At 46.5% G+C, this 24,760-nt stretch overlaps 1 protein-coding gene across 2 annotated transcripts in view; it reads right to left on the reverse strand.

The window, feature by feature from the left end:
• The window catches only part of XYLT1 (xylosyltransferase 1), a 151,198-nt gene extending 128,532 nt beyond the window's left edge, over window positions 1–22,666 (reverse strand). The window contains exon 1 of one of the 2 annotated variants that reach the window (XM_088148124.1): window positions 22,000–22,666. In XM_088148124.1, the coding sequence (XP_088004250.1) occupies window positions 22,000–22,335 (336 nt within the window). In that variant the 5' untranslated portion in view covers window positions 22,336–22,666. The remainder of the gene's footprint in view (window positions 1–21,999) is intronic. The other variant, XM_088148122.1, reaches the window with a different exon arrangement.
• Between the last annotated feature and the right edge of the window lie 2,094 nt (window positions 22,667–24,760).

Genomic DNA, 24,760 nt, shown 5'->3' on the forward strand with positions numbered 1-24,760 from the left:
ATTAAGCAAATTCCCCATTTAAAACTTCAACATAAATCACTTCCCCAGAGACAGGAAAACAATTTAATCATCAAGGAATGAAAACTAGGTAACAGGAATAGAACTACAAAATCCAGGGAATAGAAGATAGAGGATTGTACACCTCCATTAAGTTCACTAGAGGACTGCTGTGCAAGGGTGTGAAGATGATGAATGCCCTGCACCGCTGGAGAAAAGGGGCATAATAATTTCATACAGATCCAGGATTTGTTTTGCAACTTGATAATCTGTCCAGAAAGCTCCAGGGCTTGGGTGGATCACAAATCAACCAACCGTCAAACAAACATTAATAGGCGGGCAGACTGGGCTGAGCAAAAATGACTTAAGTTTAAGGGAAGAAAGCAACGTATTTTTCTCCTTACAAATTACCGTAGACCAGCCTAAAGTTGCTCCTGATGAACGATACAGTATTTGCGATTGGGAAATGATTTCAGTTTAAATGGTGTCATGAGTACAGGTAGTCCCCAGTTTAAGAACGAGTTCCGTTCCCAAGGTCTGTCCTTAAGTCGAATTTGTACGTAAGCCAGAAGAGTATTATTGTATAATATTGTATAAGTAGTATTGCGTAATGAACTTGAACCATTGTGTATTTAACTCAAATCATTGTGTATTTAACTCGAATTTTACTACAATGGGCTCTGTTCTTAACTATGGGTCATCTGTAGCCCGGGTGTTCTTAACCCGAGGACTATCTGTATTACAAAGCTGCCACACCAGACGCCATAAACATGACACCAACAGGGAAATCTAACTAGAAGGAAACAATCCAGATGTTTCCAATATGTGGGGGCCCTGAAAATACCGCAAGGAAATAAACTGCACTGGTTAATTTTCTAAGAGAGCGGCTCCTCAGAAGATGCTGTGAATGCTGCCGAGGGGAAAAACAGCCCTAAGAAATATAGCTTGAAGAGCCAGTTTGGTTGTAGTGGTTAAAAGCATCTGGCTAGAAACTGGGAGACCCTGAGTTCTAGTCCCACCTTAGGCACGAAGCCAGCTGGGTGACCTTGGGCCAGTCCCTCTTTCTCAGCCCTGGGAAGAGGAAGACAAGGGCACACCAACTCTGAAAATCTTGCCAAGAAACCTGCAGGGACTAGTCCAGGCATGCAGAGAGAGACAGAGAGGGAGGGAGGGAGAGAGGGAGGGAGGGGGAGAGAGAGAGAGCGCGCGCGAGAGAAATACATCAGTAGCAGCTTACAATAATTTAGGGACGAGGCTGTAAACTGCTAATGTTTTTCCTCCTTTTGTTTCTCAATTCAGTTTGCTCTGGAAATAGATCAAACATCAGATACCTCCAGGAAGTTATCTGAACTGAGGAAGTGATTATAGAACTTCATCATACTTCAAAGGCAGATGGAGCTGGTCCACTGGTGAGGGATTGCTCCACATTCTTGGCTTGTGGGTATATAAATGGGATGACACCCTTGTCTCTCCACAACCACTTGGCTAGCAAGATGCCTCTGCCCCCTTCCCCGCCCCCATATCAGTTTGCAGCCATCTCTACCAACCACCAGTTGAGCTATTTCAACTGTTCTGCTTCGTTCAGTGATGGTCAGAGTCCATCACAAACCCTGTATCTCTTCCAGGAACTACATGTTAAGGGTACAGACAAACTGGAACAGATAAAGAAAAGAGCAATGAGGTTGATCAAGGAAACGTAAATCTCATGAATTGGAGAACCTGAAGGAACTAGGAATGTTTAACCTGGGAAGAAAGATTACAGGGGGATTATGATAGCACCATTTATGTATCTGAAAAGATATCAGCAGAAGGCAGCCAAGATCTTTTAGAAGGCAGGACAGGGAATAATGGCTTTTAGTTACTCAAAAACAGATTCTGGTCAAAGGTTAGAAAACTTTCTTAACAATAAGAGCAGCTAGACAATGGAACCAATTACCCAAGTAGCAAAGGTAAGAGAATTGTCTGCTCTGGGTGCTTTAATTTGGATTTCTGCATTTGGACCAGATGACATCAATAGTCTCTTGCAAATTCTAGGATTCTATGACTGTGGATGAACTTGAAAAGTTAGATATCCTGAAGCTGGAATAAATATGAGCATCAATGTCTACCCTGTCGCATCATCTTCTTATACCATGTGGCAATTGTCAAGCATCCCTTTCTCCAAGGGCTTTAAAATAACACACATGGACTCTCTCATCTTCGCCATAACCCTATAAGCTACTGAAAGAGCACATGAGCTTCATGGCCAATTTCCTAGATTTGAACCCTGGCAAAGATGGGGTTTTGTTCTGTTTGCAGTCAGAATATACCACAACTAGTATTTCCAAACCAACAGAAAACTGGATGCTAATCTACATTTCAGAAAGTCTGTAACGAATGTTAAAAATCCACAAAAGAGTAAGTGCATTAGGGGAAAGTGTATACCAAAATATGCGCCCTGGTTTTAAAAAGTACATGAATGCACTGTGTTGAGGAAAACGAAATTGTACCCACCATAAAAGATAATATTTCAGCAAATGCATACTCCAAAAAGCTTTTTGTCAGCTTTCTAGTATAAGATGAGTTATTTCTACCCAATAGCCATGTCCCTAGCCATGTTTACTCAGATACCACATTGATTCCAATGGGCTCAATCTTTCAATGGCTATTTTTGGCAATTGTCTAAGTAAGAGGGTGGTTCTTTTTAAGTGTTCTTTTAGAAGATCCTTCCCCTTTTGCTTACCATCCATAGAATCTCCAACTGTGGTGACAGAAGATGGATATGAAAAACACTACTTTCTGGTTCCTTACACCAGAAAGTGACAGATTGCATCAGAAACCGCACAGGAATCGGGAAGTGGGGGAGAAGCAGAATGAAGTCACACCCTGCCACGTAGGACATTGCTCATGCTAACTAATATGGGGTGATTTGGCCTTCTGACTCTTCATCTGAAGAAATGCAACCAACTGGGCTACAAGCAGAAGAGTCTTCTCTTATACTTGTCAGTGTTTCTCAGGAAGATCTACGCCCTATCTCATTTATGACATTAAGTCAAGCATGGGGAACCCATAACCCTCTGGAAATACTAAATACAATTCCCAACTAGTGAGAACTGCTGTAAAGCAGCTCCAAGTTATTATTGGAGATAAGTTAGGGTGACAAGGGGAAGACAACGGAGAAGGACTGGACCAAAGATTACTGGAATATCCTTGGATGAATTAAAGATTATTATTGGAAACAGGTTGGGGGCAAGGATTTGTTCTTATAGTCATTGGAAGTTGAACTTGAGTCAATGACACCTAGATAATTTTCATAGAAATCTCTGGCCTGTATGGACCCCTGGAGCAAAACCCAACTCATTTGCGTCCAAGTTAATTCATGCCAGACCAATTCCATGAGTTCCAAGGGCACACCTTGTGGGTTTCAACCTGTTTTCCTGATCCTATTTCCCCACCACCACCACCACCGACCCATGTCTTTCCCTAAACTGCTTTTATGCCTGATCTTTGGGGCTACTGTGACTTCCTTGCACTGCTGAGAACAGCATGTTTCAAAATTGTGTTATCAGCTTTACTTCAGAGAGACTGGTGGGAGAAAATTCCTGCTTACAGAAGCAAGGAAAATAGAGTTGGGAGTCTTTAAATCAGCCTAGAGAAACTGACTACAAGGCATTCTGAAATCCACACAGTTGGAGGTGTGAAACTGACAAAGGGTGCACCAAAGGGATGGTGGACAGGCCAGAGCATCTTCATCTTTGGTTCACTCAAAGAATTATGGGCTAGAAAAAACCTTCCATTCAGAAAAACTAACCACAAATGCATCAGACGGAAACTTGAGTGTGGCATCAAATGTGATGGTTATGCTAATGGTTTCCCAAAATATAAGGGCCTTCTAGCACCTGTTGGTTCTCCCACAAAGCTGTGTTTTCAGAAACATCTCTAACTGTGCTTCACACACAAAATCAGATTCTGCTCCAGTACCAAGTTAAGGATGGCTCTAATACAATTTTTTGTATCATTATTTAGATTTATTTTGGGAGCTCAAGATTAGCCATCACTTCAGCAACCATCCTGGTGGATCTCTCTTGTTCTTGCATATGATATATGTTTATAGCAGCAAGAATAAATTTTGCTCGACGCTGGAAGAAAGACACAATTCTGACAATATTTGACTGGGAACTTAAACTTGGAGAATATGCAGCAATGGCAAAACTAACAGTATACACACACAACAGAAGTTTAACTAAGCAAGAATGGTTCCAATATATACAACGCATCGTACAGCATGGCAAATAGAATCAGTGTCTAGCTTTTAAGGGGAACTAAATGCCTACAAATATTGCAAATTAGCAGATGTATATAAAGGGGAAAGTCAGAAACCTAATAGTTCTTTTTTCTTTTCCTCTTTCTTTCTTTCTACTTTTTGGTACTTTAATTCTTGTTAAATTTGCGCTGTTAATCTGTTTTTTTTTCATTAACGTGTGTGTGTGTGTGTATAGTGTGTATACAAATAACAATACAATGGAGGCTTTAATATTAAGTAATTAGTTTAAGATCGAAACCTTTATCACACAAGAAATACTTCGATGCGAGTTGCCGCTGTTCTTTTTTCAATATCATACTCAACTTTGGCAGCTGTGGCAAGGAGGGCCTTTGCACAACTTTGGGTTGTGCATCAGTTATGCCCTTTCCTGGATCAGGATGCCCTTCAAGCAGTCACTCATGCCCTTGTTATCTCCCAGATAGACTACTGCAATGCGCTCTACATGGGGCTACCCTTGAAGAGTATCCAGAAGCTTCAGCTGGTCCAGAATGCAGCTGCGCAAGCTATTTTTGGGGTCTGAAGAAGGACCCATATAACACCATTGCTCTGTGAGCTGCATTGGGTACCAGTTTGCTTCCGGGTCCAATTCAAGGTGTTGGTTATCACCTTTAAAGCCCTACATGGCATGGGGCCAGGCTACCTGAGGGACTGACTCTCCCCCATGATTTCAACCCGTCCCACCTGATCACACAGAGAGGGCATGCTCTGGACCCCCTCGACAAAAGAACTCCGACTAGTGGGGTCCAGAAGGCGGGTCTTCTCTGCGGTAGCCCCCACCCTTTGGAACATCTTGCCCCCGGAGGTGAGACAGGCCCCCTCACTCCCAGTCCTTTGGAGGGACTTGAAGACCTGGCTCTGCCATCTGGCCTGGGGTGGGGTGGGAATACTTCAAGCTGGCTAGCCCCATAGAGGCCTGCTGTCTTCAGCCCCAGATTCTTCATCTTCTTGGACTCTCCTTTTCCTTTTTTAGTAATGTTCTTTAAATTTTGATGTTTTATGTATTTATATATATATTTATGGTTTCAATGTTTTGTGTGAGTCGCCCAGAGTCCCCCCTTGGGGGGAGATGGGCGGGGCAGAAATTTAATAAATAAATAAAATAAATAAATAAATAATAAATAATTTTATGTTTGTAATGCTGACATCCTAAATTGCAATTAATTTTGGTAGAATGTTTTTTTCTTCTCTGTTTTCAATACTCTAAGCTATCCAAATAATAGAATGTCAATAACCTTTCATTATATTAAATAAACATCACTGTATTGAAATAGAACAATGTATCAAGATTTATAAACACAATAAAAAGAAAAAAAGGAAGGGCACGGAGTCTTTGAGAGATATGAGTGCTTCAATGCTTTACGCTGTGGGTTTGGAGGGATAATTCAATTGTTTTGCAAAGCATCTCTTTTATTGTTTGACACAACACTAGTTATCTAATGCAGGGTTCCTCAACCTTGGCAACTTTAAGACGGGTGGACTTCAACTCCCAGAATTCCCCAGCCAGCCTTGCTGGCTGGGGAATTCTGGGAGTTGAAGTCCACCCGTCTTAAAGTTGCCAAGGTTGAGGAACCCTGATCTAATGGACAGTGAGAAGACCAAATCCAAGAGAGGCAAAGTGGATGGAACTATAGGTAGTCCTTGCTTAACTATCACAATAGGGACCAAAAAATTCATTATTCATGGTCATTAAGCAAAACATCACATGACTGCACCCGATTTTATGACATTTTTTGCAGCAGTCATTAAGCAAATCACACAGTTGGTAAGCGAATCACACAGTTCCCCATTGATTTTGCTTGCCAGAAGCCGGCTGGGAAAGTTGCAAATGGCAATCATGTGACTCCGGGACGCTGCAACTGTTGTAAGGGCAAGGACTGGTCGTAAGTCACTTTTTTAGCGCCGTCATAACTTCTAACAGTCGCTAAACGAATGGTTAAGTGAGGACTACCTGTACTACATTCTTTCTCCACACAACTCCTTCTCTGCTTCCCTCTTGCTAAGCACTCAGTCACATTTAGAGTCCAGCCACTCTTGATACAACTATGAATCAATTACACGTTGAAATTAAGACAAGAAGCAAACAAAATTTAGTCTGAGAGCAGCAAGTCGCCCAACTCTGGTTGTTGTTATTGCAACAGCATACTTGAATCCTGAAAAGGCCTTCCTGCTCATTTCATCCCCAGCATGAAATTCCTTCCTTGAAGTGAAGAGAGGTAGATATTTTGAAATTACACGTACAGGAATTACGCAGAGAGGGAGGCTCAGGAAGGATCATGTCAGGCGTGCACCGAAAAATCCCAGCTTACACACATCAGCAACAGAAAAAGGCAAGCACTTGGTATCTAAATACTTTCAGCCAACAGAAAGAAGGGATCTCATCTCTGTATCTGAGTTGCTTAAGACAAACCCAGCTGGCCGCTCTGATCATTAAAGCCATTATGGTTTTAATCCAAATATGGGACTGCATTTTAAGAAATTGCCTGCTTGAATATCTGTCCTACTAGCCGGGGGGACAGAAGGTATTCTGGTGTCACTGTGATAGAGAAAATGCTTCCCTTTCATGCTGCCACACTGCCAAACTCCAGCAAGGCAACACGCCAAGATGTGAGCACACTGAGACATTGCAAGGTATTATTATTCTTGCGGTGTCCACACCAACAGCTTTGTTTACTTCATTTACACAAGAATATTGCGAGAATTAAAAAAGAGAGAAAAAGCCAACTGCTATCAGGAGGCAGCTCATAGAAACAAAACACAAGATGGTCAACGGGCCCAGATAGAAAGTGGGAATCAAGGCGATCCTTCAGCACTAGAAGCCACCCAGCAGGTCACTCAATGACCTGAAGAGGTGATGAAAGGTCGCCACAGGCCAATAAATGGAGGGGAAACAGATGCACATTCAACAGCATTAACATCTGCAGCTAGTGGCCTTGGCCCATAGACTCACAGACCCAGAGAGTTAGCGGAGACTTTAGAACAGTGTTTCTCAACCTCAGGAACTTTAAGATGTGTGGACTTCAACTCCCAGAATTCTCCAGCCAGCATGCTGGCTGGAGAATTCTGGGAGTTGAAGTCCACACATCTTAAAGTTCCTGAGATTGAGAAACACTGCTTTGGAAATCATCTGGTCCAACCCTCTGCTTCATTCAGAATCCATAGAGCATCTCTGACACTAACAATCCAACCTCCATTTGAAGACCACCCCAGCAAAGAAGAGCTCACCATTTCATGTATCTAGCCTGAATCTACTTCCTTGTATTTTTAACCCACTGGTTCTAACATAAGTCCATTCTCTCTTCTGTGTGACAACCTTTCAGATATTTGAAGGCTGCTATAGTATCTCCCTCTGTTGTCCCCATTTCAAAGCCTTCCTATCCAAGCGGCGGCTCTGGGATTTTGGATAGAAATGAAAAGGTGCCCCTATATTTACATCTATAAAGAAGACTTCCCAAACTTCCAAATGTCCCTCCTGACCCAAGAAGGTTGCCAACTTCCAAGACAACATATATTTGAAAAGGCCATAGAACTTCAAACTATTCAGAGTTGAGTAAGGGATGGCTCCATATCTTAAGTTAGATTTGGCAGATAAAGAAGCCAAAGAGCTCTTGATGCTCTTGAACTACTACTTCCAGACGCTCTGAAGCTACCAGAACCAGCGGAGATAGATGCTGGGAATGGAGGTTCAACCACATCTAGAAGACAATGGCTTCTCCAACTGGGATAGAACATGTCACACAACCTACCCCACACAAGAGATTTGACATGAAGTTAAACCAGAGGTGCATGCTTGGCCTTTATTTAGAAAGGGGGAGGGGAGACCAAACTAGAACAAGTCACCATTTATGAGAAAGGAATTGATGCAAGTTGACATTTAAATGATTATTTACAACCCTAAGATGCAAGCTTAGCTTTAAATTAAATTGACTCTGCAATGTCAACCCTCCCCTTTCCTATCAGCTACTTTCTTTAAGAACAAACATCCCATTCAGCAGAATATTTCATGGACATAATAGGCTATAGATATAGCAGTAATGTGACTGTGGCATTATTGTGTATTAAGTGCGGCCTGTTCATTCTTTGCCAAGTCTTTTTATTGAATTTCTCCTTATAATTTCACATGTGAACCTATCATCACTCCACCCACGTAAAATACTAGGAGGCCAACAGAACATTTCGGTGATTGAAACTTCAGAAGATTCTCTTAAATCGAGTCTAATAATAAGAGGGCGCATCAGAAATATTCTATGCTGAGCCTTTTCTCCCCAAACCAGACACAGCCCTGTAGCTTAGACGTTTACACAATTCAGTTTAGGATCCGCCATTTACTGTTCAAGGAACATGTCCTTCTCTTTCACAGAAGGAATGCAATCCATTGGCAGCATTGACGAATTATGACCAGGGTCATCAGGGTGGGCAACTACTGGCCCCACAGTTGAGGCAGCCTGCAAATGGAGACTTATCTTAGCACATATGAACAGTTGAAGCCAGCTGCTCATGCTGTCTCCACTTTCTGGCAGAAGTCACCCAACACAAGGTCCAATTCAAGATATCGGTCATCACCTTTAAAGCCCTTTATGGCACAGGACCAGGTTATCTGAGGAACTGTCTCGCCCCGCTTATTTCAGCCCACCCCACTCAGTCCAGCAGAAGGGGCAGGTTGCAGACCCCACTGGTCAAGGAATTTCGATTGGTGGGGTCTAGGCAGAGGGCCTTTTCTGCTGTGGCTCCCGCCCTATGGAACATTTTGCCTCCTGAGGTCCGGTGTGCCCCCTCCCTCATGGCCTTCAGAAAAGGGGTTAAATCCTGGCTCTGCCAGAAGGCCTGGGGGCCAGATGGGGGCTCGCATCTGTGGAGATGGCTGGTGGGGTGATGGGTTTGGTCCCCCCCCCAGCATCTTGAAGGTTTTAGGGCTAAAATTTACAGGGGGGGGGTTTAGCACATTTTGAATGTATGTTTCTATTTTAATTATTCATGGATTTTAGCCATTGTTGGAGGGATTGGTGTTTTTTCCTTTTTTGTTATTGAGAGCCACCCAGAGTCACCCGTTGGGGGAGATGGGCGGCATACAAGTTTAACAATCAATCAATCAATCAATCAATCAATCAATCAATCAATCCAATGACCTGTGATGGAATTCCCTGAGCCTGGGAATGAGGATTCCAAAACTTTGCAGAACATGAACAGATGGGCGTTCCTTTCGCAGCTCCTGATCAGGTGGGAACCTCCCCGAGTCAAGAGACAGTTAGAAAGAGGATCAAAGGCATCAAGGAGGCCCTCACCTTAACATGCCCATTCATAAATGAGGTCTGTAGTTTTCAAAATTCTGTAACACAATCTCGCTTTCCTTGCAATGAATCTGGCTGGTGAGAGTCTTGGAGATTCTTGCTTTCTTGGTCGTGAGCAGCTGCGAGAGGCAACACAATCAAAGCAATTTCAGTATTTTGCCCCAACCAGAAGCTTAATTGGAATGGGTGTTCATTCAGTACCGACAGGCTGCTCATTTAAGAGTCCTGCTGGATCAGGCCACCATTCAGGAAACTCACCAGCCTAGGCTGAAGGACAATCAGTTACTTGTTTCTCCCCAGTAACTGATATCGATCCTTGTCATTCTGGAAGCCATCAAGTTTAGGAGCCATTCATAGCTTGGTCTTCCAGGAATGTGTTAGCTTCCCCTTTAAAGCTGTCTGGGTGGCCATCACCTCATCAAGTGGCAGTGAATTCCATACTGCATGGTGCAAAGAAGCCCTTTCAATGCCCCCACTTCAACTTCACACACTGTCAAAGGAGAAGAAAAACTGTCCATACTTTCCATAACACATACAATTTTCTATGGAACTTTTACCGTGCCTCTCCTTACCACTTTTGCTTCAATCTAAGAAACCCCTATTGCTTTAATCTTCACTATACTTAACAATTTCCAAACGTGGTTGCAGTCAGTGGTTGCCTTCACACAATACGCTTATGGTTTTGAATCATTTGGGAGCTGGCCTTAACGAACCAAGCCGGCTGGGTTCACACCACATTCTAAGTCACCAAAAACCTTAAACATGACTACAACTAAACACTTTCAGCATGCTGTGTGAATGCAGCCACCAGATTTTTCACTGGCTTGGTTGAGCATGTTCTATGAACCTAGCCAATGTAAGCATGAAGAGATGCATCGCTGGCTGGCTGGGGAATTCTGGGAGTTGACGTCCATACGTCTTAAAGTTCCCAAGGTTGAGAAACACTGCTCTGAACATATGTGGAAGCCATCAACATTAACTATGGAACCAAGTGGCCATCAGATCTAATCGTGACTTTTGAGCATTGTTGAAGCTAAGATGGAGGAAAAGAAGGTGACTCCTAGGACATCAAGTCCCAAGGCTTCGGCCCCACCCCACCCTGTTCCATTCAATTTCACCCCAGAGAGAGGGAGGCATGGAGCAAAATCCTTTAAGTGCCCAGAACCTCCAACCACAAAGTAACAGGTAGAAACTACTATTTAAAAAAAAGACCGTGGCAGGGTTGCTTGTTCAAGATTATAGCTGTCGCTGTGTTTCTTTTCCTGCTAATTTTCTCCAATGGCCAATTAGCTTTCCACCTCCTTGGAACCTGAACATGCTCAGTACTTATTGCATCCTCTTCCCCCACATGTACTCTCTCCTAGCAATTTTTCAGAGTTCCTCCCTGTGCATATTCAATGCCGCTTCACTTTTTTTTATTCATTTTTTTTTAATGCTGCTTTACTTACATTTATCCTGGCATTCACACCTGGACATTGGAAACCGACAGAAATTCTCCCCATATTGGTTTTTGGCACAGTTTAACACCGTGATTTAGACAGCAACATTTCCAAAGTCAGGATTACAGAGAAAGAATATTACCAATTAATAACAACAGTTATTATCTCCAAGCTGTTATTGGCCCCATGCAAAACACAATGTCTAACAATGTTTGCACTGATCCGAGAAGGAAATTGTGTGCTCGCTACAAAATAAGAACGAACCGAAAAACATTCATTACTTGTCTGATGTTATTACAGCAACAGTAATTATGCTTTGAAAGCCTGAATCCTCAGCTGGTGTGAAAGAAAGAAAGAAAGAAAGAAAGAAAGAAAGAAAGAAAGAAAGAAAGAAAGAAAGAAAGAAAGAAAGAAAGAAAGAAAGAAAGAAAGAAAGAAAGAAAGAAAGAAAGAAAAGGGAGGGCGGGCGATGTGTTGGAAGGAAGGAAGGAAGGAAGGAAGGAAGGAAGGAAGGAAGGAAGGAAGGAAGGAAGGAAGGAAGGAAGGAAGGAAGACAAGCCTACTGCTTATAATGGAAATGTTCACTTTTATAGCCATTAATGCTCTGCTTTAGCCAGAGGTTCACAGAGCATCACAATTACATCAAGTCTATCTGAGCCCTATCAGACAGCTTCCTTTTTCTCAAAACTGTATGTTAACGCTGCCATATTCTACTCAACTTGGAAAAGATAAAAACCACAGCAACGGAGCTCTGCAGAAAGGTAGATTATGAATGCAAAATAATAATAATACCAATATACCATTTGGTAGTTCAGGACTAGAGAACTCCAGAAATGCTGGCCACCGGCTACACCAGCTGAGAGCCACAGCTCAACCACATCTTGGGCCCACAGTTTATTACAAGCCTTGTAAGTCAGGGTTCCTCAACTTCAGCCACTTTAAGATGGGTAGACTTTAACTCCCAGAATTCCCCAGCCAGCCATGCTGGCTGGGAAATTCTGGGAGTTGAAGTCCACCCATCTTAAAGCGGCTGAGGTTGAAGAACCCTGTTGTAAGTAGCTTCCATCCACAGATCTGCCCCCCTCACCACCACCACCCTGCACTGCTGAACACAAAGTAAACCTCACTTTTTCAGTGACTTATTTTTTCCTGCCTATAAACAGGAAGGTTGAAGGGCTTGACTTTTTGGAAGGAGACTAACCAAGCAAGATTCTGCTCGTGGTAGTGGCTACTGTGATGGTTAATAAATCAATACAATTCAGGCACCCACCAAAGCTATGCCGCTCATTTCCTAATTGTAGGGCAGATGTTTTCTCCCTCTTGGATTCCTAAAAATGCCCAGCTGGGGAAAACTATACAGGGGATCTCTGGAGATTTGGAGGAACACGGGGGAATCGAAGCCCGGGAGATGAAATAAAGTCAACGGCACAGGATTCCATTGACCGATAAACATTTGCACATCTTTGTCAAGGTGAAAGCAAGCCAGTCCCGAAATGGGAAAACAAACCAACATTCACTGAGGGAGTAGGAAGAGAAAATAATTGAGAAAGTTCATCTACATCCGCTTTTAATGAAAGTCAGGAAAAAAAAAAAGGGACGGGAGGATTAGCCAATTCACAACCCTATTCCAAACCTTTTTACAGATCTCCATGGCGGCTGCAGCGAACCAAACCTTGGTTGTTGACTTTTTTAAAAAAATCATACATCTGTTGGCATGTTTAGGCTGTCATCGCTTTAATTTTCACTTATACTCTGTAGCCAACCTACCGGGAATTAAGAATATATCGATGCTATTTATAGGTACCTACTCATCACACTATTCCCTTTCGGAATAAGGCATATTGGGCAAACCACAGGACAGGAGTAAGCCATGAATGAATGAATGAATGAATGAGAGAGAGAGAGAGAGAGAGAAAGACAGACAGACAGACAGACAGACAGACAGACTAAAAACAGGAAATAAGAAAAATAGCCAATTTCCTTGTCCCCAACACTCTCCCTCTCCATACATTTATACCCTTGGAAGCTTCCCTTTCTTCCAACAATTCACATCCTGATAAAGAAATAAGCTGGCCATTTTCTCACTAATACTCTGCTGTAGGCGATAGCAGGAGTTTATTTATTTATTTAGTAGACTTGTCCCCGCCCATCTCCCCACAATGGGGGACTCTGGGCGGCTTACATCCAATTAAAACTATAAATACATAATTAAAAGTTATGAAAAAAAGAACCACACTTATGTGGTGATGCCCCCTTTGCAACCATCTTGGAGGTTGTCGTCCAAAACTTCTGGAAGGCATCAGGTTGCCCACCTGTCCTAGAAGATGTCTTCCATTTCAACAGAGGACGTTTGGGTGGAAGGCAATGCAACTGGCCGTGTAATATTAACAGGATTCATTTGAAGAGAGCAGGAGAGACGCGAGGGATTTTACTGACACACACAATCGCAGGGAACTCGATTGCAAAAAATTAGAGTGTGCCAGCAAAAAACAAAGCATGTAACATAACCATTGCCCCCACCTCTATTAAAACTGGGTTCCCCTCCCTTCTAGCTCCCTTGACAGCTTACACTCCATCTTATCAAGGTAATGTAACCATACTTTCCCCCTCCAACGTCGCCTTATTCTGCCTGTCCTCCATCTCCAGCAATCACGGAATTTATTTCATTTGTAAAAATACTATGATTACAGGGGCCCTGAGAAATTTAATGGCAGAGGACGAAGCCTTTTGAAGATGAAAACTAAAAGCCGGTGTAATCTGCCAGACTTTCTCCCAGCTGGTTCCCCAAACAGAAATGACATTTATGCAGGATTCCCACTTCTTCGCGAGAGGCTTCCTTGCCGGATCTTGATGAAATGTGCAGTTAATTACATTTGGGGCCTTTTTAGAATAAGAAGAAAGGAAAATGTGACGAATTTGACCCATAGCAATGGAGGGGTTGTCTTCTAAACATTCCCCCATCCCATTACTATGGGAGAAAGAATCTTGTTTACTCACATTCCTCCAATGAACGTACAAACATATAGTGATTTCACAAAACAGTCTCCAAGTCTGTGTCTGCCACAAGAAGAGTGGTGCCCAACAAGCTGCAGGGGGAATATGAATATCAGACAAATTCATGGAGATCCTCAACTTCCAGTAACCGTATGCTGGCTGTAGAAACGGGAGGATTTTATTAAGCTCCTGTTTGTGTGCTTCCAAAATTCCCGGTTGTAGGAACAGAAGACTAGATCAGATGCAGATTGCAATCCACAGAGATAAACTATAGCAAATCAGAACTTCTAGAGCACAACTTCTGGGGGTTGGGAAAATAAGAATAAGAACGACCCACAAATAAAATTCTCATAAGGATTCTGACATTTTCAGGAAGAGAAAATGAGTCTTCCTAACGTCTGGTGAACCACAAACCCAGGAGGGTTTGCTTCTCAAACGAGTTTGCGCAGGATTGCACTGTTCGATGCAGTGAGCTCGGAACACGTCAGTTTCCTCCTTTCAAGATGACAAACGTCTATGTAGTACCATGCAACTGTGGAAGACTGAAAACGTGGCTCTTCTCAGTGGAGATCTTCCACACGTCCAGAAGATACACTGAAATTAGACAGGCAGCCCTCCCATTGTCACTGGGTTACAGGGCCCATCAGTTGTCTCCTGGATGTGATGAGGGGTCTGTGGGGAGCTTAACAACATCTGGAGCACCATGGATGCTTCACTCCTGGAGTTTTCATAAAACCACTGCATGCATGGTGCCACCGTGCAGAAGGCACTGACCTTTTCTGTTCTATAATTGAACAGGACAATGCGCAGGCTGTTAACAGAATGATCAGGCAAGTTCAAAAGTGACTGTATTCCAGGGACATCAGGTCTCACACAGATGCCACTAACTCTTTTGGCACCGGTTGGACTCTTGGCCACTCTCAACCTCTAGAGCAGTGTTGTCCAAACTTGGCCACTTTAAGATGAGTGGACTTCAACTCCCAGAATTCCCCAGCCAGCCATGCTGGCTGGGGAATTCTGGGAGTTGAAGTCCACTCATCTTAAAGTGGCCAAGTTTGGACAACACTGCTCTAGATGTTTATTTATTTATTTAGCAAATTTATAGAGCCGCCCATCTCACAAAAAGTGACTTTGGGTGGCTTACAAGCAGAACAACAATTAGCACCATACCGCAATGTAAAAAAAATAAAATCAGACCTAAATCCCAACAAAAATAAAAACATAATGGAACAAAAACATAAAGGAACCCCAGGTGTCGGGCCTAGCCCAAGGAACTCCAGGAGACCATGCAGAATCAATCCAGCAAAGTTTATTAGCTACAACCCCTTAACAGAATCTTCCCAGAATGAAATCAGTTCCCGGGCTCAGTCAATTCACACCGATGGAATTTCTTAGGGAGGTGCCAGTCTCCTCCGCTTATCTCTTCCTCGCTCCTCTGGAGATGAGAGCACATTCTTTACTCCCCTCCCACCATTCCAGTCCATCACACCAGGAGAGCGAGAAGACAACCATCACTTAGGCTCATTCAACCGCTCTGCAGGCTCGCTATGGGAACCTCAGGGTTGATGGAAGAGCCACGTTTTCAAGGCCTTCTGGAAGGCTAGCCGAGATGGGGCAAACCTCCTCTCTGGGGGAATGGTGTTGCAGAGGGCGGGGGCTACAGCAGAAAAGGCACATCTCCTGGGTCCCGCCAGATGGTGCTCCTCAGCAGACAGGACCCACAGCATACCTCTTCTGCTGGACCTGATGGATGGGCAGATGCAATCAGGAAGAGGCGGTCCCTCAAATAACTCGGTCCCACACCACGTAGGGCTTTAAGGTCAAAACCAGCAACTTGATTTGCACCCGGAAGCAAACTAGTGACCAGTGCAGCTCACGGAGCAGAGGCGTGGTGTGTGCCGCTCTGGGGCACACCTAACTGCCCGTGCAGCCACATTCTGCACCAGATGGTCCCAGGATTCCAGCCCCAAAAGGATTCCTACCCTCACCCTGGTTTGGTGCTATCTACACCATCAAGCAGGGATTTTAGGATTTCCAGCTCTCACATCCACCCTTGAGAAAAGCCAAAGCAAAAGTTACACCACCAAAATCGGGGCATCCTGCCCCCAAAGTTCAATGATGCAATCTTAGGGCACTGGAGGCCACCAGTGGGGTGCGTGGGCCATATGCAGTGAATCATGATAATCGTTTCCTTGGTTTTGCCTTGTGGGTGGCATAATCTCATCCACTGTAATTTGTAAACCACGATTATGGCTTAATGCCATCATGTAAGAAACTAGCCACTGTGGTTTATTCACCAAAACTTTTGCAACACAGCCTCCCATCTTCCTTTGTTTGAAAAGTTCAACAGATCTGCCTGCAGAGTGCCATGCAAAGATAAGAGCCTACTGCACTTTGGTCATTGCTGAATTCCAACTCCCAGCATCCTTCATTGTTGGCCTGCTCCCTAGGGGTGTTGTTCACCAATATCTGGAGGGCCCACAGATTATCTCCCTGGATAAGAATGGAAGAGAAGCAGGGAGGCTCAGTTCCAAACCCTGCTAGATTCAAATCTCAGTGAGTAATTTTGGGCTGGTCACCCTTTCTCAACCAGCCTACTCTACAAGGCTGTTAGGAAGAAACTACAAAGAGGTAAGGACAAGAAACCAGGATACTGCTTCGAGTTCCTTGAGGCAGAGATGCCAAGTCCTAAGAAAGTGTGGAATAATTTTGTACGGTTGAAACCAGAGGTTTTTCTTTGGGATTGATGGACAAACAGCGGGGGAAAAAAGTCATGGGACTCTGTTTTTGTGCATGATAACTGCAGCGAGATTAGTGTACAGGTTGTCCTCACTTAATGACCATTCGTTCAATGACCATTCGAAATTATGATGGCGGTGCAAAAAATGGACTTATGACCCATGCCCAAAGATACGGCTGTTGCAGCAACCCCACAGTCACGTGATCAACATTTGGCTGTCAAGTCCACACTTATGACCGCAGGGGCGCTGCAACTCCCCCCACCCATCTCCCCCCATCGTTAGCTTCACAACCGCATCGCTTAGCAACCTACATTCCAGCCCCAGTTGGGGTTGTTAAGCGAGGACTACCCGCATGCACAAAGATGGATAGATCTGGCATTACCCACAACGGAGGAACGGTGGGTGAAGATGAGGGAACTTGCTGAGATGGCTAAATGGACTTATTTGATCAGAGAAAAGACAGTATCTATGTTTATACTGGAAACCCCTTATAGACTTTTTGGATGAAACAGAAAAAAAATGAACTTATGATTTACGGGTTTGATGATTAGACAGAATGGATTACAGAAAGAAGAGAGCTACGTTGTAACCATCGAGTAAGAGGTAAATTTATAATTGTACTTATAAGTGCTGTAAAGAAGATCGGAAGCTGCTTCTCTGTCTCTCTCTTCTGTTTTTCTTTTCCTTCTTTCTCCTTTCTTGCACTTTTAGCTTTCTCTTGGATTTCTTCCTTTTTCTTTTCTTTGCCTTACTTTATATTCGCTTGTATTTCTTTTCATCTCCTTTTTAAAAAATCTTTAATCAAATTATACCCGCCAAAAAAAGCCTGGAATAATTGAATCCGACAGCTTCAAAGGAAAGATTTGGCCAGGATGCAAGACTGAGCCAACACTGCGATCTCACCTGCACCCAGAGGCTGTTTCCCCACCAAATCCAGCTGAGTAGAGACCAAAACACAAGGGCTCCCCCCACCCCGCTGCCTTCTCTTCTGCAGCCAAGGCCAACCCCCCTGCTCATGTGAAAACCCTTATGCAAATACCCAACAGGGCAAAAATCATAACTGCCTTCTGGGAAAATCTGGATGTCTCCGCAACGAATACATCCCAAAATAATGAAGTCTCCGAAGAGGGCTTCTAATAATAGCGGGCCCCATTAGAAAGCGGTTCCTGCCATCATTGCTTCTTAAGTAGGCTCCCCGCAACTGTGCTCCAGGGAAGAGCCTCCCTTCGGGGAGCAATTGCCTAACAAACCTCGAGGGAGGAAAAGCAGAGGGAGGAAAGCAGAGCCTGGCTGAGCACAGCTCGCTCCCTCCCTCTACACCCCCCCCCCCCCCAATTTCCCCAGGGACCAGAAGTTGCGCTTGGCTGCCAAACGTTTCTAGCACAAAGAGCAAGGGCAGAATTGCAGAGGCAGGACAGCCACAGATGACTAACGACCACTCGGAGCACCAGCATGCAAGCGATTCTGTGCTCATTGCAAACTGAGCCAGTGGTTAAAGTCTTGGACTGGCACTGGGGAGACCCAGGTTCTAGTCCCCCGCTCAGCCCCCGAAGCTCATTGGCTGGCTTTGGGCAGTCCCGCCCTCTCAGCCCAAGAGCCAATCAGGTGCAGTGGGGACGTGGCGGCACCAGGAGTAGGGAGACCTGGGTTCTAGTCCCCCCTCAGCCCCAGAAGCTCCTTGGAGGGGGAGGGACTTTGGGCCAATCCCTCCCTTTCAGCCCAAACTACCTCACAGGGTTGTCGCTGTGGGGGAAAAAAAGAGGAGGAAGCGCTATGCATGTTGCCTGGGGCTCCTGAACGAAAGGCAGGGGAACGAATCAACCAGCCAACCAACCAAAGCGGGAGGACAGAGACTGAGTTTGTGGAAGACAAAGGGCTCCTTTAAGCCAATCAAGAAATGGCTGGCCTGTGGTCTAGCAACAGAGTTGGAGAGGACCCTTTGAGATCATCAACACCAACCCCCTGCTCAATGCTGGAATCCAGATTAAAGCATCTCCCAGAGATGGTCATTTATCCCTCACTTGAAGGGAAGCCCCCCACCTCTTGGGTCAGGGTTTCCATTCTTGAACAGCTGTTCCTACTAAGAAGGCTTTTCCCCACTAATGTTCAGCTGGAATCCGCTTTCTTCTACATCATATTCGTGATTCTGTGGCCTTCTCAATCTTTTTTTTTAAATTCTTTCAGATATTCGGCAAGTGCTCTGCCATTCCTCCACAGCTGCCTTTTCTTACAGCGAAGCATCCCCAGCTCCTTCAATCTCTCCCTACAGAACCTTGTTTCTGATCTCCTGATCAGTCTAACTGCCCTTCTCTGAATCTGCCCCAATTAAAGTTTGATGCCCAAAGCTGTCTCAGTTCTCAAGTGAGAGCTCAAAGCAGATTCCAGGGAAAAATTACATCCTTTAGCTTCTTTAGAGCCTTCCTCTATCTCAGGATTTCTCAAACGTGGCAACTTTAAGGTGTGTGGACTTCAACTCCCAGAATTCCCCGGCCAGCATGCTGGCCGGGGAATTCTGGGAGTTGAAGTCCACACGTCTTAAATACAGAATACAGAATAAAGTTGCCAAGTTTGAGAAACAATGCTGTATCTGCCACTCCAACTGGGCCCAACTGAAGCTCCCATAATCCCCAACCCAAGCCATTACAGCAATGGCCCAAGAGAACATCAAAGGCAGTGACATCCAGCTGTATATTCCCCCCCTCCCAATTCTTCTACAGGGAAAAACCTTGGTGAACCCACCTTAACGCTCCCAGCAACGCCCCCCAACTTTGCAACATATTCCCCTCCCTTCCTCGTGCCTTTTCAGCTGGCCTAATGAATACCGATTCGACAGTGGTAAGAAACCGTAATCAATACCAACGTTTCCACCGCTGCCAGGAAATACAGCTGTGGAAAACAGGTAGTTTGGTTCACTTTTCAGAGATCAAAAGCTGCCTTGCAAGATTACTCAGCACTCTCAACTGCAGACGACAAGGTTTCTAAAAGACGAAAGCCGCTAAGAACAGTTATGGTAACAGACGCTGATTCAGGACAGGATGGTTCAACATTTCTGGGCATTTTTTTTTAACCTGACCACAAAAAGTTAAAAAAAAAAAAAATGTCCCAGACGAGTTCGGGGCTCTATAGCTCTCAGCTGGAGAAGAGAGTAAAGATATTATCCTGGGAACTACTTTGCATATTACAAGGCTGGGGTTGGGTATAAGATCAAATCACGGTACCAACGTAAAAATGCACATCTGTTATTTATTGCAATTATGGTTTTGTTTAGGGCATCTTTAACGCTCTGCTTTCAGACTGATTGGAAATGGTTTCTTGACAATGCATCCAAGCTTTCAGCCACTATACACTCTATCTGAAAACTTAAAACAGAGCTTCCTCAATTACAGGAAAGAGAAATGGACGGGAAAGGATTAAGCGATTCTTATCTTTCTTTTAAAAAAAAAAAAAAGATGATGATAGCAAGGCAGATGGGATCCTGAGAACTGATTTTGAGGAGGGGGAGTCGTGAGGGTCTTTTCTAAAGCAGTATTATGGGAAAATGGCTTCCAACAGGCTGGCTGAGGGCACTGCCATCAAGACAAATGTTCATAGCGTTGGCTTCAGGCAGCAACAGGAGGCAAGAAAGCCTACTGCCAAATTCAGTATCCAACACATGGCTGACCTGCCTGCACAAGGCAATCCACATCTCAACCTGAGAAGCTAACTTTCTCTTTTAGGTGCCAACCAGCCAGCGGCCTTTACCGAAGGATGAGGAAGCTAGACAGCACGCATTAAGTTCTACATTAAGCTTTGTATCAGTGTTTCTCAACCTTGGCAACGTTAAGATGTGTGGACTTCAACTCCCAGAATTCCCCAGTCAGCCATGCTGGCTGGGGAATTCTGGGAGTTGAAGTCCACACATCTTAAAGTGGACGAGGTTGAGAAACACTGGTCTAGGACCTGGCGCAGGAATTCAGGGGAGGCTCCAGACTAGGTTCAGCCCTCCTTCCCCCCAAAACCTCCCCACCCCTGCTTCCAAGGCAGACAATCCAGTGCCATGTCACGAGGGTCCTTAGCGGTCAATCCTCTGACAAGAAATGACGCCCACTTTCCTGCACATTATGCCAAAACTGGAGGTCAACCAGCATCAAGCCCAGTTCTCAATGCTCTCTTTTGTCTGGCAGGCCACCCCTAGCCAACTCCTCTCCTTTGCCTCAAGATTTAAACCAGGATCTATTCCAGGAAAAATAATACACCCTTTGCTATATTTCAGTCCTGGCATTCCAATGCCATCGATGCAATCTTGGGGGGAAAAAAACATGCCTGCACATAAGAGATGTGCCACCAAAGTCCTTTACTCACTGAAGCAGCCCAACGCCTCTCTTGGGGGGAGGTGAGCAGAATTCAAGGTGCAGAGAGCAAGTAGCCTTTGAGTTAAGGAGAGCGGGGTTCAAGCCACACCAACTTGCTAAACAACCAGCTGGCCAACTCCAAGGTGTGATGTGAACCTAGCCTAGACTGGTTTTTGGATACCACACCAACCCAGAACACTGGCTTAGCCGAATACACCACGGGGAAATCTGTTGTGGGACCACAGCCCTGAGTTAAGAGTGCTTTGCCTGGTTGGGAGAGAAAGGAGACCTTTCTACACCTTTCCTCCCCTTAGTAAGATTCCATCAGGCTCCAGATTTAGGTAATCTTCTTCCTCTCCCCCCCCCCCCCCAGCCTCGTATGCTAAGATTTTAAAGAAGGCTCAGCAAACAGGCAGGCAGCCCCCCCCCCCCCCGCCCCAAAATAAGTGCATTTCTACCAACTGAGCATCTCTGAGCAATCTCCGGCTTGCATCTTCGCCACCTTGGACTCAAACCAGTCGCCGCTGGTCCGGGGGAGGTTTGAAAGTCTCCGCGCCGGGGACATCCTCTATCCAAGAGGCCAAGCCGCCCGCCGTACCCCGGCCTCGCGGGAGAGGACCGCAGGGCGCCCAAGGGACAGCCAGGGAGCCGAGGGGCCGCCCCCCCTCCGCCACGCCGTCCTGCCAGGCGGCGGGCGCCGCGCTCCGAAAGAGGAGCCCGCGCTCCGCAGGGTTGCGCCGGGCGCCGGCCAGAAGCAGCGGCGGCCGCCGCGCCCTCCCGGAACTGGCGAGGGGACGGAGCGCGCGGCGACCTGGGCCAGGACGCCCCCCCCCGAGAAGAGCCCGCCGGCCTCCCTGGCCCTTGGCGGGCTGCCCCGTTGCCCGTCCCCGCAGGGCAGCCGCGACTCACCATCGCCTTGCCGCGGAAAGCGCCGCCGGCTGCTCGGCGGGGTGGCGGCGCCCGGGGGCCGTCGCGGCTCTCCAGGTCGCGCTTCTCCCGCCGCCGGCTGCTGCTGCTGCTGTGGCCGCTCCGGCTGCCGTGGCTGCCGCCGGCGAGGGCGCCTCTCCGCGGAGGCGGCTGCTGCCGCTGCTGCTGCTCGTCGGCCGCGTCGAGGCTGCTGAAATTCCACACCAGCAGCGTCTGCACCAGCAGGACGGTGAGCGCCAGCAGCAGCGCCGAGTGCGAGCGCCGAGCCAGCCGGCGGGCGCACGGCGCGGCCACCCCCGCCGCCGTGGCCGCCACCATCGCGGGCGCCCCTCGCCTCGCCTTCGCCTCGCCTTCGCCTGGGCTCGCCGAGCCGCTGGCCGCCGCCGCCGCCGCCGCCCGGAGTTTTTCAGGCGGCGGGCGAGACGTCAGCAGGAGGCGGAGAAGGGAGGCGGCGAGCGCAGGCCCGGCGCTGGGGCAGCCCCCTCCCCGCCAGCCGGGCTCCAGGCGAGGAGGGGCGAGGAGGGCTCGGCTGGCTGGCGCGCCGGGAGGCGGTGGGCAGGAGGAGGAGCCGCGGCGCCCGCCCGGCCGAGAGCGTGGAGCCGCGCGCGCCGCCGCAGCCTCGCCGGTCGCCGGTCGCCGGGCTGGGGGGTGTGTCTCACGACGCGTGTGGGAGTGTGTGTTCACACGTGACGGGGCCGCTGCCGCCGCCGCCCAGCCCACACGGCAGGCAGCGGCTTGGGGTGCCTGAAAGGCGCTTCGGCTGCCGCGGAGCAGGCAGGCGCTTCGGGCGCGACCGTGGGAACGCGGACCGGCCACTCCCGGGCTTTCCGGCCGCCTTGCGCAGCCTGGGCCCCTCCGAGCGGGTCGGATGCCAGCTCCAGAAAGAGCGAGCCGTCACCGCTGGTCCAGTGCTGCCAACTGCCGGTGGGGAAGAGCCTAGAAACGGGCAGCGGGTTTTGAGCGATTTTTTAAAAAGCTCAGAAATACGAACCGGGCTCGGACCCTCAGCCTGGTGGCCGCCCGCAGCCGGCCCTGCCTGACCTGGGAAAACGAAGAAGGGCCAGGCTTGGGTGAGGCCGATGGATGGGGCACCACTAGGCAATCCCAACTTTGGAGAGTGGCGCTTGAACAAGCTCGGAAGAAGGCAGAAGCTCCCTGCTTTCAGGATTGTGGCCAAAAAAAAAAAAAAAAGGCCAGGGGTGCCTTCCTGAAGCCACCCAAACTCTGAATTTGAAGGAGATTTAACGCTATGCAGTTATGAGAAAATAGCAAGGGGAGACTTTGGGTGGGTGAGTTGGCCTGCTTGGGTAAAGGGGAAATGGGCAATGATGCAGTGTACATTTTAATAAACAAGTTAGAATGTAAAATCCAGTTAGTAACCCTGTTGTAAGGAGAAGCTTCTTAGGACAAGGAAAATCAAACGGTCGCTGTAAATAGGAATCTTGGAGAACGAAGAATTGACTTTTATTTTTTTGGATAAAACGCATAAAGGTTTAATTGGCTGGAGCGCATCGCGCAGGGGGCTCTCCATCTCTGGAGGGTTTTAAGAGTCTGGCTAGCCAATTCTCAAGGACGGTTTAATTGCTTTTCCTGTATGTTGCAGAGGGTCGGACTAGATCAGGGTTTCTCAACCTCAGCGACTTTAAGATGTGTGGACTTCAACTCCCAGAATTCCCCAGCCAGCATCTGCTGGCTGGGGAATTCTGGGAGTTGAAGTCCACACATCTTAAAGTTGATAAGGTTGAAAAATGATCCTCCCCTTGCAGCAACACAGTTTATCATCCTGAATCAGCATCTAAGTGGACACAGATCTGTCTGTCGGCTATCTCCCTTTCATAATCCTAGAATTATATAAATCTATCCTTTCATTAAAGTGTTTAATTTTTTAAAATTTAGACGAATAATTTTCCCTTTTCTAGTTCCTGCATTTCTGACACGAGAGGAGACGAGCACTTCCCGTGAGATCAGTTGATGCTATGATAAATCCGGGGCATGTGGCGATTAAAAGATTGACACACGACACAACCGTAATGTACAACAGTTGTCGTAACGGCCGCTGCCTTTCCTTGCTTTAAAAGGGGATGTCATCAAGAGGAACAGCCTGGATTCATACATCCTCCTAAGCCGTGTTGTGGTTTGTTTGGGTTGGGCTCAGCAAGATCTAGCCCATGGTGATTTATTGAATAAACTATACTTAAGCACACCCTGGCATTGACCGTGCATGAGAAAAGAAATACCTAGCCACAGAAAATTGTAGTTTTTAAAGGGAATATCCACCACGGGCAAATATTTAAATCTGGAGAAATGTGTTATTTTTCTCCCCCCTGCTCCAACCTCGAAGCAACCCAACTGTATTTGTTATCATCTTCCTCCCAGCCCGGAACAAGCGTTTCCTAGTCTGGAATCAGCCGCACAGGGAAGGTAACACCATGTTCTGTGTGAAAAGGGGAAGGTTATGGGAGCACCGCCGCTTCCACGAAAGGAAGATAACGTGTTTTGTTGAGAGGAGAAAATCAAGACTGAAACCTCCCTTGAATGCAGGGAGGGAAATTACAAAAATAATTGGGGTTTTGTGAGCTGGGAGGGGGGCAAGTATGTGTGCACGTGAAGGAGAGGGGGGGTTTAAGAGCAAAACAGAAATGAGAATATATTCAGGCAGTCCTCAGGTGCATGGGACCCTAACATAAAATCCACATCTACCTATGTGTCATATATCTATGACTGTGGGATCCCTTGCCCCAAA

The sequence above is a fragment of the Python bivittatus genome, unplaced genomic scaffold (assembly GCF_059951505.1).
Source record: "Python bivittatus isolate LINGU-HERP-01145 unplaced genomic scaffold, Pbiv_v1 ctg000560_np1212, whole genome shotgun sequence".
NCBI classification, from domain to species: Eukaryota; Metazoa; Chordata; class Lepidosauria; order Squamata; family Pythonidae; genus Python; species Python bivittatus.